The sequence below is a fragment of the Ursus americanus genome, chromosome X, assembly GCF_024610735.1.
Source record: "Ursus americanus isolate L20-20 chromosome X, mUrsAme1.1.p, whole genome shotgun sequence".
In the NCBI taxonomy this organism is placed as follows: Eukaryota; Metazoa; Chordata; class Mammalia; order Carnivora; family Ursidae; genus Ursus; species Ursus americanus.
Genome location: NC_142164.1, coordinates 39,290,759 through 39,306,834, shown reverse-complemented (window position 1 = coordinate 39,306,834; position 16,076 = coordinate 39,290,759). Strand labels below are relative to the sequence as shown.

General features: G+C 50.4%; 1 protein-coding gene and 1 long non-coding RNA gene across 3 annotated transcripts in view; one reads left to right on the top strand and one right to left on the bottom strand.

Moving 5' to 3' along the window:
• The window catches only part of FRMPD3 (FERM and PDZ domain containing 3), a 59,079-nt gene that overhangs the window by 5,708 nt on the left and 37,295 nt on the right, over nucleotides 1-16,076 (top strand). For both annotated transcript variants that reach the window (XM_087859449.1, XM_087859450.1), the window contains exons 3-5: nucleotides 811-856; nucleotides 10,453-10,557; nucleotides 14,296-14,403. In XM_087859449.1, coding sequence (XP_087715575.1) covers nucleotides 811-856; nucleotides 10,453-10,557; nucleotides 14,296-14,403 — 259 coding nt within the window. The remainder of the gene's footprint in view (nucleotides 1-810; nucleotides 857-10,452; nucleotides 10,558-14,295; nucleotides 14,404-16,076) is intronic.
• The window catches only part of LOC148106892 (uncharacterized), a 38,050-nt gene continuing 32,403 nt past the window's right edge, over nucleotides 10,430-16,076 (bottom strand). Inside the window, exon 4 of the long non-coding RNA XR_015723239.1 lies at nucleotides 10,430-10,537. This is a non-coding gene — a long non-coding RNA (uncharacterized LOC148106892). The remainder of the gene's footprint in view (nucleotides 10,538-16,076) is intronic.

The window sequence follows — 16,076 nt, the reverse complement described above, 5'->3', positions numbered from 1 at the left end:
AAATGTTCCAGATCTTTGAGCAGGAGGCCTTGGCCTTCCTTGAATATCTAGAACCAAGTGGTCTTGACTCTGCTTCTTGAATACCCTTGTTCCCAGAAACATGTGAAAAAGTCCAGCGAGGAGAAGGGAAGCTCCTTCCAGGCAAACCCTTTCCATTTCTCTCAGTTCTTTTAAAGGATCGTGTATTCCTGGGGGAGAATTTTCATACCTCATGGCCTGTTTGATCATTGGCATAATTCTTGTCGGAGGAGTTTCAAATTCTTCATCCCTTTGAATATTTGCTGTCTGGAGAGCCTTGGTTCCATCTGTTGCTCCCTGGCTCTCGTTTTTTGGTCCCTCAATTAAAACAAATCTGCTGAGCATGAGTCATGATAACCAAATGACCTCCTTTGGGTTTTTCCTTTGAATTTCTCCTCTTGCTTAAATACCAAATTGCCAATTGAGTTCCATAATTCAGGCCTTTAGTTTTCCTTGAGAATTTTCTATTCTACAGATGAAATTGCTCCTAAGGCTTGGGGAGTTCTACAGAGTGAATGTGAGAGGGAAATAGAACGGGAAGACCTGAAAAATGACAGCCCCAGAGATTATGGTAATACCTTCTTCAGATGCCTGCGTGAACCTCTATGGATGGTTTCCGTAGGCTGCCACAAATGATGGGAGGCGAGGCGGCTGGGTAGATATTCAGAGCGCCCGCTGGCCTAATCCGTATCCCCGAATGCAGCCCAGGGGAGAATTCTGGTGTTGCTTCTCGTGCAAGATGAGTACCTCGTACATGATACACTACTGTCCTGTTCCTTCTTCTCTCTGTAGGAGCGCTAAGGAATTCATCGTTCTTACAGTTCTGCACACTCATCAGGTGAGTGAGCCGCTGTGCCATCCGCCCTTCCTCCTGATGGTGGTGACAGAATCCCATATTGGAAAGTGACCGCGACGGGAGGGTGGGTGGACAGCGAGACTAGACTCCATGTGTTGTGAGCCAAAGCTTGAGGAGTGAGCTTAAAGCTTACCCTCTGAACGTCTGAATCTGCTTTCTACCTTGAAGGCTGGGGGATTTTGAAAGGCTCTCCAGGGCTCTGTTCTGCCCTGTGCCTTCTGCTTTAACCCCCACTGAGGCCGCACGCTCACTGCCCTGGTCCCCGACAGATTTTCTACCTCTTTTTTGCTGTACCCCATCAGAACGTACCTGCCCAGGGTCCGACTCCCACAGAGTCTTGCAGATGGTGGGTGCTAGCTAGTCTCATTCATTCATTCATAACAGTATTTGCTAGATGGCCTGCGATGTATGAGGCCCAGCACCACATGTGGGGAATTTAATATGACATTGGTGGGAAAGTACAGTTGGACGAATGGCCATCTTTGTCCTGGTACCGTCACTAACTAGCTGCGTGACCTTGGGTGGGTCAGTTCCAAAAAGTTCCCCATCTATAAATTGAGGGGTTTAGACTAGAACAGTGTTTTCCAAACTTGTCTGATCAAAACAATCAACAGGACTATTTATTAAAAGTAAAATTCCTGGGGAACCGGGTGGCTCAGTCAGTTAAGCATCTGCCTTCCGCTCAGGTCGTGATCTTGGGATCCTGGGATTGAGTCCCACGTTGGGCTCCCTGCTCATCGGGAGTCTGCTTCTCCCTCCCCCTCTCCCCTGCTCGTGCTCTCTCTCTCTCTCAAATAAATAAATAAGATCTTTTAAAAAATAATAAAAATAAAAGTAAAAATCCCCAGACCCCTCTCCTCAAGAGTTGAATTTAGAAGGCCCTGAGTCCATTACTAGGTTACGTTGTTATAGTAATCTTAAATGCACAAACCCAGGTGCAGAATTTTTGTGTGCAAAACTCAGAGCCCTCCTTCTGTCTCCAGCCTTGTTGTCCCTTCTCAGTGTCCCCAAGACTCCCCTGGCCTCCAGCACTAATGTCCCACCCCCATGGCCACAGGAGAGGTCACATCTGTCGAGGGTGGGGGGCACGAAATCAGGAGAGCCTTCACAGAGGAGGCTGCACCTGAGCTGGACCTCGAAAGATGGGGCAGGATTTCCCAGGCAGAGACAGAGGGAAAGATTTTCCAGAGAGTTGGCATTTCCGTGCAAAGCCAGGGACAGCGTGCAGGTGCAGAGCACAGGCTCGTCAGTCGGGGATGGGGTTCAAATTGAGCTCTGGCACTAACTGCCCTTCCCCATGGCCCCCACCATGCCCTGCATTAGTGTGAACCACACGCACACACGTACGCAAGCACGCATGCACGCACACATTTACACAGGCACGTTCTCTCTCCCTCCCCTCCCCCTCTTTTCCCTCTCCTCCCCCCCTTCTCCCTCTCATACTTGCTCTCTGGCAAATAGGCCTTTCTCAATTGCAACTCTCCTGTTATCTCCGGGCAGGCAAGTTCCACCCTTCAGTGGGTGTTACCAATAGACCCCTCCCTCCATCCCTCCTTCCCACCCTTACTGCATAGGTGCCGTTGCCTAGTGGACAGTGGACAGTCATTCCCCACTCCCCAATCTCCCGTCATGAATGGCTACCAGTTCTCCCCCCCCCCAAAAAAAAAAACATGCTTGTTGTGTTTTACCTCTCTGATCAGAGACCCATTGTGGGTTATTGTGTTAGTCGGGTCTCCTCAAATGCCATCTCCTCCTAGAAGCCTTCCTTGACTACCCTTTTTAATTCAGCATCGGCCTGTTACAGTCTCCCAATACTGCGTTCATTTTTTTCCTCAAAGTGAAAATATTACATTTGTACACTTTTTACTTGGAGATAATTACAGACTCACAGGAAGTTGCAAAGCTAGCACACACATCCCTGTGTACGCTTTACCCTGCTTCTCCCAAGGGTTACATCTCCTAGAACTAAAGTACCATATGGAAACCAGGACATTGACACCAATACAATGTGTGTATAGGGTTCAGTGTCAGTCTGTCACGTGTGTGGTGTGGGTCCGCATAGCCACCAGCACAGTCAAGACCCTGGACAGTTCTATCACTACAAGGACCCCTCACCTTGCCCTTTTATAGCCACACGCCTCTCTCCCCCCACCCCAGTCCCCATCAACCACTAATCTGTTCCTCGTTTCTGCAATGTCATCATTTCTAAAATATATACACGAAATAATACAGCATGTAATCTTTTGGGATTGGCTTTTTGTTCACTCAGCACGGCGCCCTTGAGAGTCATCCGAGTTCTTGCCAGTCTCAGTGGTCTGTTCCTTGTTAGTTGCTGAGTAGCATTCCATGGTGCAGATGGACCGCAGGCTGTTTGGTGATTCACCCAAACCTTATTAGAATGTCAGCTCCACGAGGACAGGGGCTGTGTTTCGTTCACTGCCGTCTCCCCAGCACCTGGAAGAGCACCGGCCACAGAGAAAGCCGTCAATAAGTATGTGTTGAAGGAATAAAGGAAACCCAGCTTCCACCCATCACGGCAACCCAAACTCAAGTGTCCAAACTTAGGTGCAGAATGAAGAGCCTAACGCTGCTCGCCCCACCTCTGTTTCCGCTCTCATCATCCCAACATCCCCGTGCCCTGCAGTTCTGATGTCCCCACTGTCCCATCCCAGGCCCTCTTTGCTATGACCGGACTGCTTTCTTTTTCCCCCTGGTCCAGATCTGAGTTCTCACGGCCCTGCAGGTTTCTGTCCTTGCACTGGTCCACACCTCTTCTAATACGTGTCTGTTTCCTTTAAGACCTGGCTTGAGTCTCTTCCAAACACCTCTGCCCAACTAACCTCAATGAGAGTTTCTCGTTTGTTCATCCATTCAGCAAACATCTATTGAATACCTACCATTCACTGAGGTGCTCTTCTTAGCTGGGAAGATGGCAGTCCACGGGACAGACAGAGCCCCTACCCTCACAGAGCTTACACTCTAGTGCTTGACCTCCTGCTTTCTAAACCCTTGGAGCATAGAAGTGAGCACACGGACACAGGGGCGCTAGTCAAAACGATTAACCTGTACAGTCGGAGCCATTCGGTCGGAATGTAAGCCAGCCATGGGCACTGGAGCAGAGTCTTGGAGGCCTCCCGATTGTGCCAAGTATTAACCCTTCAGTTGACCATTGGTAAAGTGGTCCTGGGGGAGAGGTCAGGTGTCACCCAGGAAGCTTAGGGCAGTGGCTACTTACCAATCAGCGTGAAAGAAACCCTCACTATTTCATAACAGCTATGGCCACCCCAGTGCATCCCAGCTCACTGTCAGCCTTGCCTACATGTATATTCGATCCTCACCATTCGCAGATTCTGTATGTGCAAGTTCACCTACTCCTGAAAATCTATTTGTAACCCCCAAATTGAGACCTATGGTGCTCTCCTGGTCACTTGCAGACAGGCAGAGCATGAAAAATTTGAGTCTCCCAATGCACACATTTCCGGCTGAGGTCAAATAAGGCAGCACTCTGCCATCTTGTTCCAGCTGTCACATGGAGGTGTCCAGAAGATGGAGATGGCAGGGAGCAGCACAGTGTAGTGTAAGAAGCTCAGGCTCTGGAACAGTTGGATGGGATTTGAATCCCAACTCTGGCACCTGTTAGTGGGGCGGCCTCAGGCAAGTCACTTCACACTTCAGAACTTCATTTTCTCCTAGTGAAATAAAATAGAATCTACCAGGATGAGTTGTTTTTAGAATTCAAAAGTATAATCTGTGTGAGACATACACACACACACACACACACACACACACACACACACACACACACATTTCCCTTAGGAACAACTGTTCAGTATTCATTTGTTCAGCGTTCGAGGTGACTTTCTGAAACGTAACTACCATGAGTCACAAAAATTGACCAAGACAGACAATCTTCTCTCAAGTTACGATGCAGGCTTATCGACACCCCCCAGCATATGTTCAGTGTGATAGCCCCTGCGTCACAGAGCATAGTCCAGCGTCCACGGCACGCACTTGGCATCCTACGGCTGCATGGAGACTGCCACCTCTTACCAAACTCCCATCATGTTCAAGCTGGATTACCGCGTCTTCCAGAAGACAGTTTCCCAATAGGTCCAGCTCGTGGCCCACGAGTCTTTATACCTCTAAGGCTCCTTCCGGCTTCTATATTCCGTGGCTGAGGAGGGTCCAGTACTACAGTGGCTCTTGGCCCTGGCTATACATTAGAACCACCTGAGAAGCTCTTAAAACTATTGATACTCAGGCTCTAGCCCTGAGCAATTGAATTAGAAGATTTGGGGATGGGCCCCAGGTGTTGGTCTTTCAAAAAGGCTTCCAAAATGATTCTTATGCAGCCAAGATGCATATCAAGAGCTACTGATCTAATATGTCTCTCAGATGACATTGTTCTTTTAAAGGAGTGACTTTTATGATGGCAGACTATGGAGGGTATTTTAGTGGGGTGATCACAGGGGTCCATTCCCAGGGCACCTCCAACCCTACTGCCTCGATAGCCACTTTTTACGCCCATATGTATTTAAAGGTGTTCCTTAATCTTTGAGTGACCGACTGTCCCCCATGATTGACTCAATATGTATTAATTTTGGTACCCTTAGACCTTGGCACATGGTATGCCCTCAATAAATACTTTTAAAGTACTTTGTCATGACCTAGAAGGGCCCCGGTGAAGAAAGTAGACAGTCCCTTCAAATGAAACTCTAGTTTTCCAGTACTGAAGACGTACCTATACCTAAAGAACTAGGATCCCCTCGGCTTGGAGCCACCTGCCCAGAAAAAAAGGCCAAAATAATGGGAACTACTGCAGAAGCACTAGTTTTCCACAGAGCTTGGTATAGTCCTGGCAGATGTAGGTACTCAAACCATATTTGCCGAATTGGTGAACTAATTCATTATGAATCTTAACAATCAACTGCTATCTTTTATTCTGTGCCTATTCTATGCTTGGTGCTAGGGATAGATACAGTAATATAAAATCCCATCTCTTACAACCTGGTGGGGGACATGAGTGCTGGCAGTGTGGATTAACAAGGGGTACTAGGGGGTGCCTGGGTGGCTCAGTCAGTGAAGCGTCTGACTCTTGGTTTTGGCTCAGGTCATGATCTCTGGATCGTGGGATCAAGCTTCATGTCAGCCTCGGAGCTGGGCGTGGAGCCTGCTTAAGATTCTCTCCCTCTGCCCCTCCCCCCACCTCTATCTCTCTGGAAAGAAAGGGGCAGGGAGAGTACTATAGGAAATCTGGGCAGGGGACTGGAGGAATTGGGGAAGAACTCAGAACCAAGGCAGAATTTGAGCTGAGCTTTAGAGATGGCATTTAGCTAAGCAGGGGGGACACAGAGGGCCCAGAAGGGCAGGGATGGTGAAGAGGCAGCATGAGGTGGGCACTGGAAGTGGGAAGCAGCCTGGTGTGCCCAGGGAACTGTGGGCAGAACCACCTGTTGGGGCCAGAGATGAGGAATGAGGGTCATGTGTGGCTCGCAGGGGGCCTTGGAAGCCAGAGAGAGGACATGTTCACCTCTAGGCCCCGAGTGCAGATAGGAAGGCCCTGGGTCCCTTATCAGCAGTCCGGTGAAACCGGGATGGCCCTCCGTCATCCCAGACTTCCGCAGTGGTTGCTCTGGGAGTTGCTTATAAGCAGGCTCAGGTGTCAAAGACAATGAACCAGCGGAAAGGAGGCTAGGAGGTTGTTGGCGTTTCAGGAACCTGAGCTTCGTCCTCTCACAATCCAAGCAGGGCCCTATTTTGCACTAAAATGTTGGGCCATATACCTGACTTTGAACCCAACCCTGGAATCTGTACTAATAGAGCCACCAAATTAAAAAAAAATCGGTCAGAGTATCACCAGCTGCTGAATTCAGTCCTGAGGGAGAGGCAGACTCTCTCCTCTATTGGGTATTTCACTGAGCTGCTGGCTTCATATTTGCCTCAGGGGGCTTACAGTGGCCCCAGAGCTGCTTCGTGCTTCTGGTTCCGTGTTTCCAGCCAAAATTCGTTTTCACCAGCAAGGGTGCCTGTTGCAAAATGAGGTTTCCAACTGCTTGAGGGGAAAAAATGGGGTCAGTGAAGAGCTCAGATGTCCCAGCTTGAAGGTACTCAATCTCTGCTTAATGGGCTAGGACATTTTCAACAATATAAATTTCTATGCTTTATGCTCCTAGAGATTCTGACTTTTTTTAAATCTAGCATGGGCCTGGAAATCCGTGCTTCAGCAAGGGCTCCCCAGTGATTCTTACCATCAGGAAAGTTTTAGAAACAGTGGGGAGTGTGTGCTAACGAGTGAGTTGCGGGGGTCAGCAAACTTTTTTTCTGTAAAGGGCTGTCTAGGAAATATTGTAAGCTTTCTAGGTGATGCATGATAGTTGCAAAAGAAATGATAGGCCGTGCCTAAGTGAAGATCACGGCCGTGTTCTGATGAAGTTTTATTTACAAAAACACGTGGTGGGCAGGATTTGGCCCAGGCAGGCCGGCAGTCCGCAGACCCCGGAATTGTGTCCATTACTCCTCCCCAATACTGCATTCACGCTTTGATCAGGGCCTTTCCGATTCTCAGTATTTTCATTCAAAGGAGTGACCCTAGCATTAAGAACTTCAGGCCCTGTGGCTGAGCTTCAAAGATGCTTCAGAACAGGGCGACCTTTGAGAGCCCCGCCTATCCCACAGCAAGGCAGACGTCACTTGTATGGAGGCTTCAGGCTAGACGTGAGTCCATGACATGTAGCTGAGGCCAGCTGGCAGTGAGTAAGTCACCATCAGTGATCAAGGCTAAAGACTGAGAATAGGACAGAGTCTTAGAGACGGGCAGGACAAGGGTCAATGAGGAACGAGGCACGAACAAGCCGAAAATAGCTCTACCACAGACACCTGAAATGATTACAGTCCCTGAAAATATTGGCAATTCCTCTTCCTCCTTCATGATTTTGCTCTTATAAATATCTGAATCTTTTGTGTATAGTCGTATCTGTCGGATAGGATCCAATCTGGGACTTTTGGTAGGGATCCCAAGGAGGCTGTCCCCTCCTCATAGGTGAAGATATAGAAGGATACCAGTTGCTGTCCTTCAGATGGTCAGAGGTCCATTGAATAGGAATCGGTTGAATCGGAACCGGTGGGGGAAAGATCGGAATGGACACCCAGCCTAGTGGCCAATCCAAGACATGGGAAATCTGGGTTCTAATTTCAGCTCCACTACCAAATTATTTTGATACTTTGAGCAAACCATATCCTCTTCCCAGGCCTCCTTTTTCACGTGTAAAAATGAAGGGCAGACTACGTGGCCCACTGAGGCCTTTAGAGATGCCTCGTTCCACGAGGTGCAGGAAGGCATCCGATGACAGGTGCTTACAGAAAAAGGAGGGGGTGACGGGTAGAAGTGAAGATTTCACCTGCCTCGTGTCTGTGGTGCCTCAGATGGACATTTGGACTACTGTGGAGACAGAGCCAAGCAGAGCTGCCTGGACGTAGCTCCAGATCATTCTGTCTTGCCCCTGCCTGTGCTCCTGCTGCAGCCTGCAGCCCCTGCGCAGGATTTAAGCACCAAGCTGCACAACACACAAAGGCATTTCTTGACTCCCACGAATAATCAATACTGTAATCACTTTCTGCAACGATCTCCAGCCCTGGATTTAGTTGTGCTGTATTGTCTGCTGCCAACAAACCGGAGTCTACCGTTCCTTTAGCTCAGTAGTTCCCCGCAACCTTAGCAGCATTTCGGAGTCACTGGAAACTTAAAAAAAAAAAAAAAACCAATACCTGGGCGCCAGCCCCAGGAATTTGAGGTCATTGATCTGGGGCGGGGCCTGGGCATCAGGGGTTTTGAAAGCTGTCCCACTGTTTCTGCCACGCAGCCAGGACCGAGACCCAGCACCTGAGGTTCAAGTGCACTTGGGTCGAACAGGTGGCTTTCTGCAATCTGCCCTCTGTGGGGAATGAGATTGCTAGCTCTGGAAGAGAACACAGCTGGGACCAGGGCCGGAGACCTGATGAGGATGTTTGTTTCTGGTGTGTCTGTATCTTAGGGCCCTCCCCTCCTGGGGCTGATCTGGTAAATGGATTTCAACTGCAGTGTTAATGGCACAAGATTGCCTAATGGTTCCCTTCCCAGCTGCCAGGGGCCTTCGGGGGCCTTAACTCTCAGGGATTCTTGATTGTGGGACTCGAAAGCTCCCTGACAAAGCTGGTAGGGGAGGTGGCTTGAAGAAGCCCCAAACCTGATGTACCCCCTAGTCCTGCTCATCTTAGTAAGTGGCAACTCTGTTCTTCCAGTTGACTCCTCTCTTTTTCTCACCTCCCACATCCAATCCGTCAACACATCAGCTCAGTTCTATCTTCAGAATAGATCCAGAATTCACTCCCTTTTCATCGCCTCGATTATTACTACCCTAACCCAAGCCACCATCATATTTTAACTGTACTATTACAGGAGACTCCAAACTGGTCTCCCTACTTTGAACGTCAACCCTCCTACACTGTTTTCCACACCGCAGCCAGAGGCATCCTTTGAAAATTCAAGTCAGACCCTATCTGCTTAAAACCCTCCAGTGGAGTCAAGTCCAAAGTTCTTGCCATGGCTGACAAGGCCCTACGTGACCCAGCCCCCACCCGCCTCTTTGAGCGCCATCCCTCTGGCTCCCCCTCCGCCGCTCTGCTCTGGCCACACCGGGCTTCCTTGTCATTCCTCACACATCCCCATCCCCATCCCACCTCAGAGCCTTTACCATTCTTTCTGCCTGGGAGACTCTGTCTCCCTCACTTGCTTCCGGACTCTGCTTAAATGTCACCTCCTCTGAGAGGTCTCCCCTGACCATCCAGTCTAAACTAATGCCCTCATCACTCACCCCTCCTCGCTCATGCATTCTCTCGTGTAGCCCTTCACCCTGCTTGATTTGGCCTCTAGGTCCTTTGCTACCGAAAAGGTATTGATTTGTTTATTGTCTGTCAGATCCTGCTTGATGGATGCTTTTTGAGGCCGGGAGCTTTGTGTTGCTCACTGCTGAATTCCTCATCACCTAGAACAGTGCCTGCGGATAGGAGGTCCTCCCCAAATTTGCCACGCAAATGAATAAATGCCCCCAAAGACATGAGGGGGCCCCTCAGCAAGACTCCTGATTTTCCTTGAATCATTTTCTATAATCTCCTTCCTGGGGGCGGGGCATATCTATGAGATGAATGAGATCATTCCCGTAACTCCTTTGAGATGCTTGTATTCGGATGTAATAAAAGCCACCGTTTGGGAACATCTCACACTACGAAAACCAAATATATAATCATTCAGTGTATGTTATTACTAAAGAATTTTTGCAAACTCCCCTAGGCCTGGAGTGTTAATAATGGGATTCAGTGTACCCAAATTCAATTCATGCCCAGCTTTTTTCAGAACACACCAATCGTAGAAGGAAGCACTTAGCACATTGCTTTGCACCTAGTAGGGAATCAATACTTATTTATTGACTTATTGATCAGTAAGGCAAAGTGTACCCCGTGCTGAGACATCTTAACTCCAGCGTGGCAAAGGTCAGGTTTTTCCCAGGGATGGAGAACTCACCGGCCCTCTGTTCTTTTTCCAGTCCCCCAAATCTGCCTTCATCAGCGCTGCAAAGAAGGCCAGGCTGAGATCGAATCCTGCGAAGGTCCGATTTTCTGAGCAGGTGGCTGTTGGAGAAACAGACGCAGTAAGTGCAGCTTTAGCTCCCTGTCCTCGGCCCTTGGCTAGAATCGGCCTGGCCACAGAGGTCTCGCTCTGGAGCAAGCGCTCATCTGCTGCTCCTCGGAGTGGGCAGCATGCGAACGGGGTTGGAGGGGGAGGACCACGGGGCTCCAGGCTAGTAGCGAGTTAGGAGTATGGGGCATCGCTAGCGCCGTAGCTTACACTCAGAGCCAGCGCGCCACAAACATCTCTGGGCTACTTGACAGAAGCAGGAAGGAGAAGATAGCGGGTTCCTGAAGATCCGCTGGTGAAATCGAGATCTCTTCGCATTAAAGTGGTCCCGCAACGGTACATCTTGATGGGAGAAGACACCAGAGAGCAGCCTGGGGGAAATGGTACAGACTCTCATTGTCACAGAGCTCTGAGTAGGCACCTGCTGTGTCCCCAGCACCGCAAGGGATGCAAAATAAACACCTCTTCCCTGCCACTGGATACCACTCAGTGATGTCGGGGTGTCGGGGGGAAGTAGGTCAGATTGAGACCACACAGCATCCCGCACTGGGTGGTATGGTTTCAAGGAGCAGGTGATGCTTGACAGTCCATTGCCATGCAGCTGCCAGGCTGGGGATGGGGTGGGGGGTCGTGGCCAGCCCGCAGTCTTTCTCACTGCTCTGTGGGAGTTTGCACGAGCTGAGCTGTCGGCTCCAGATAAGCCATGAGAAGAGATGGGTGGAGAACAGAGAGGTGTGTGTTAAGCAGTCATGGATCATGGCCCGCGCCTGGAGTCTGGAGTCTGGAGAAGTCCATGATAGCCAGGTGGGGGTAGGGGCGGGGAGAGCCCGAACTAACAGGCATCTGTGCGCTTTTGCAGGCTTCTGCGGGCTGGGCTCCCGGGAGGCCCGTGGCATGTCTACGGAGGCACAGCTGCAGCCGAGATGAGCCAGCAGGCCCAGCCTAAGTGGGAAAATCAGTGGGGTGCCAGGCACTTGTGTAGTTCTTTGAAGCAGAGCCACTCAGAAGAAGGGTTAGAGGACACAGGTGTCTTCTGTCGCCTTTTCGCTGGCACTCATCCCCAGCCTCAGCCCAGGTCACTTCCATCCTGGCTTAGGGAAGCCTGAGAAGCCCAGGGGCCTCCAGGGTCCCCCTGGGGAAGCCGTCACATAGTTGGTAGTTGGGCTCCATCTCTGTCCTAGCAGAAGAGGTTCAAGAGAAGTCGTGGTGGGGTGTGGGGGGTTTGGTGAGCAGAGAGAAGAGGAAGCAGCGTGGAAACCCTGCAGATCATGATGAAGGACACCCTTAGGGCCGAGCCACTAAGGTGACATATGTGTCCTGAGCTCTCGAAAAGCCAGAGGAAATGCAAATTGAATCTGGAAATGACAGACTATCCCCTCTCAGCGTTACAGAGTAATCAGTCAAGACCAGACCACCCAGGGAGAACCTCCCTTCTACCTCTCCCTTCCCTTTCTCTTCCCCTCTCTGCTTCTCCCTTCCACTCCCCCTTCCCCACTCTCCCCTCTCTCCACCGTGACTCCCCTCTCCATACATCTCAGCTATCCACAGGCAAGATGAAGCCCTCACCCCAGACCAGCCTGAAAGCAAATGCCCCAGAGAGGCTAGGACCCACCCAGGGTTCCTGCTGTCGCTCCTGGACAGGCCACCACGTGCAGTGTGAGGCTCTTGACTGAGAGACAGACAGACAGACAGACAGACCTCAATCTTCCCACTCTAGCTGAGCTCAGGAAGTGACCTGATGTCACAACCTCCACTTCCCATGTCACCAGTGTGGACCCTAGCAGCCTCACCATTGGTTGGGACCTAGGGGAGTCCAGGCCCAGGTGACTCCAAGGCTGTCCTATCATCCCTTTGCCTCGGTGTTCCGGGGCTTTATTAAGCAGCCAGAGCAAAAATAAATCCTGTGGGCGTTCCTTGCCAAGTCTATTTTTAAGCAAAATCAATTAAGTAATTATCTGAGTCCAACCCAGTGTGCTAAATAAAACCTGCCACTGCTGAGTGCCATCAGCCTGGGGATCCAGGGCCTCTGGCTTGGTACGAGCAAGGCATCTCGGGATCGGGGCGAGAACCAGGGAGTCACACTTTTCCAACTTTGTACCCACTCCTGGCTCCCCACCACCGCCAACCAAACCCCAACCCGGGAGGACTTGCTTGTTCATTTTTTCATGTCCATGGCAGTCTCTAGATGTGGACTGTCCCTCTTCTGGCCTCTCTAATGGTCTACACCCACCATCTCCTTCAAAATCAAAATCTAATTCGCCTCACCTAGGAAATCTTACCTGTCTTATACCTCTTGGTTTGGTTTTGGTTTTATAATTGCTCTCTAGTGGATTCGTGTAGTTGTACCTGGTCTCTACAACAAGACTATAAGACCAAACCCAGTCCTCTATTTTTGCCTGGCCCACATGGAGCTTACTTAGCATAGTGTGGCGCATATATGAGAGGCTCAGTGAATGCCCACTGACTTAAGGATTTCTGGCCATCCTAGGCAGCTTTTCGATTCATATAGACCTGGTGATGGCCCAGGGAAATGACTGGACTCTCCTGATGATTCTAATCATTCAAGTAAGCACATATTAAGCATCTACTGCTCATATATTCTGCACCCATGTACTGAGCACCAGCCGTGTGCCAGGAACTCTGCTCAGTGTGGGAACTACAAAGATGGACTAGGGCTGTGGATGCGCTCCAAGTTCACCATTTGTGAAAGACAAACATTCTTCAAGAATATGCTGAGAACACTGAAAGAGGTGTGTGACGTTGCTCTGAGATCACAGAGGGACACCAGGTCCAAGTACCTGATGAGTTTGGACAAGACTTTATAGAAATTGTACTTAAGCTGGGTTTTGAAGGATGAGTAGGAGTGGGCCAAGGAGGGAAAGAGGAAGGCAGAGAGAACAGTCATTATTTAACACATATTTATTATTAAGAACTTAACATGCACCACTCTATAAATCAAGGAACACCTGGGCTAGGAAAACTTTCGCTAAGAACTTATCGGGTGTTCAGACATGGGCTTTCCCAGTGGTTCTCAGTCAGGGTCAGTACTGCCCACTCTCAGAGAGCTTCTGGAAATGTTGGAGGGTGTTGTGGGTCACCCCGATGATTTGGAATGCTATTGGCGTTGAGTGTCTCAGGGTCAGAGTGTCTCAGGGTCGGAGATGCTAAGTGTTCTGCAGGGAGTGACACAGTCCCTGAACGATCAGTTGTCAGAGGTATGGAGGCATGAAAGGACAGGGTGGGTGCCTGGACTGGCAAGACTGGACTCTCAAGTAGGTAGGGGCCAGGTCAGAAAGGACCTAGGAGACTATGGGGCCAGGGGGTTGGATGTGGACGTGATCTCGGTGTGTAAAAGGCCTGGTGGAAAGGGAAGTGTCAGGATATAAGAGCAGACGAGGGAGGTGGGCCCTCGGGAGGCCTTCCGTCTGCTCTTTAGTGTGTGGTGGTCTCTGTGGGCCACATACCACCCTATGTTGTGGAACGTTGAACTGCAGTGGAATGAGGGTGCTCCGTGATACCGAATGAAGGGTGAACTTTTGATATGGCCCAATGTTTCCTTAGAGAATTTGGTTCTGGTCTGCAGGTAGCATGATCACTGATCTCTTCTTTCTTCTGTCTCCTTGTCCTTCCATATCTTTGGCTCCCTGTCTCCTTCACTCGCTCCCTTCTCTTCCTTTCTATACCCTTCCTCTGGCTTCCCTCCACCTTCTAAATGAGCCCCTCTCCTTGACCTTTCCCTGCCTATTCACAGAAAATGCTGAAGAAAGAAGCTCTTCTCCTCATCCCCAACGTCCTGAAGGTTTTCTTAGAAAATGGGCAGATCAAATCATTCACTTTTGACGGCCGGACCACTGTTAAGGTACATACAGAGTCTCCTCTCTCGGGTCAGCCTTTGCCCTCTCTGGGGCACACACGGCTGCTGGTTCCTGGGTGTCTCTGAGTCTGTGGAGAGTTGCTGCTGGAGAGCAGGGTGGCCTTGGGGCTTCTGTCTCCGTGAACCCCAGGCTGCAAGAACACGCAGCCCTCGGATGGGGGGGGGCGGGGAAATCTGAGTGCCAACTACATATGTCTGTGTGTCTGCGTGCACAAGCATGAGTGTACTGTGTGTACACACCTACTTGTGAACTACTTTGTGTCCGTGTTATATGGGTCCTTCAAGACTCTTAGGAGCCAAGGAGTGTGAAGGTCCTTAACAACATTTATAAAGCAACAGTGATTTATATTGCTACAATAACACCAATGCACATTTACTCACAGAAATCAACACACACAGTCTCTTGGGAGATTAGCTTAGCCGTGCTTTGCTTTTTAAGTAACCACCAGATCTTAAGCACTGAACCAAGATTTGAAACGTCCAGCAACAGTCCCTTTGGCTATTCCTTTCGTAGGAAGAGCAATTACTGCACTGTGATTTCTTAAGAGCTCAGCCAGCCGTCTAAATGCTGTAGTGATTCCCTTCGTCCTGAGGACGAGAGGCAATGAAACAATTAACCCCTCAGGTTCAACTCTGATCTGGGACAGAAATAACCGCTCCTGCTTCTTCTGGACCCTCTCTAGAAAGAGAATGCCATCCCCAGAATGAATTTCCATACAACCAATGGAATAGCATCTATCTGCCCAGAACACCCACCCTGGCTCATAGGCGTCCTGAGGTCCCCAGGCTGGGGCCAAGACAACCCTATAAAGAAAGAAACCCCTGCGCCAGGATCTGTCCCTAAGAGGCATTATCGGTGTTCAGAGTCAGCCTCGCCGGTGGTTCTCGGCCAGAGCTCCCATTCCCCTCCCAGATGGCATTGAGGAATTTGGGGTCATCCCATGGTTTGGGGTGCTACTGACAGTGCCTCAGGGTCAGAGATGCTGAGTGTCCCGCAGGGAGTGACACAGTCCCTGAATGACAAAGAATTGTCCTGCCCAAAGTACCAGTAGCACCAGGCCTACCCCATGTCGGTGGAACTGAGAGTCTCTTTGGAAGGCTTAGGCCTGGGTGGGTCCCCCAAGGGGCCTAGGACCAAAACATATTCCTTAGGGTGCCCTGGGATGGTCTCTTGCCTACCGGAGGTCTCAGCCGATGGGAGGGACATCGAAGCACAACTAGGGCACCCGGAGGTGTCCAAATGCCCCTCCTCCAGATGCGGCTGCCTCTCTGCGTCAGAATCCTCCGTGGCATTTATTCCTGTCCCCCACAGATCTGTCCCCACACCAGAACATTTGCTCCTCTCATTCCCCTCAGAGGCTTCTCCGAGCGTCCCCCGACCTCACAGTGACCCAGTGACACAATGACATTGTTGCCTCCAGGTAGCCCCAGCCTTCCAGAGCAGCAGTGTCCCCTGGCTTGTGAGCTCACCCTGACCTCAGGGAAGATGCGCTGGCCATTCATGGGAACTCGGACAGGCTGCCAAGCCACTTGTCCCAGAGAGGTACCTGGGTGAATCGACAGCCTGGCACGGGGGCTGTTCCACTTGTCACACCAGTTGGCAAATCACCAGCTTGGCCACCCACAATCCCAGTGCAGCCAAATGGCAAAGAAAACCT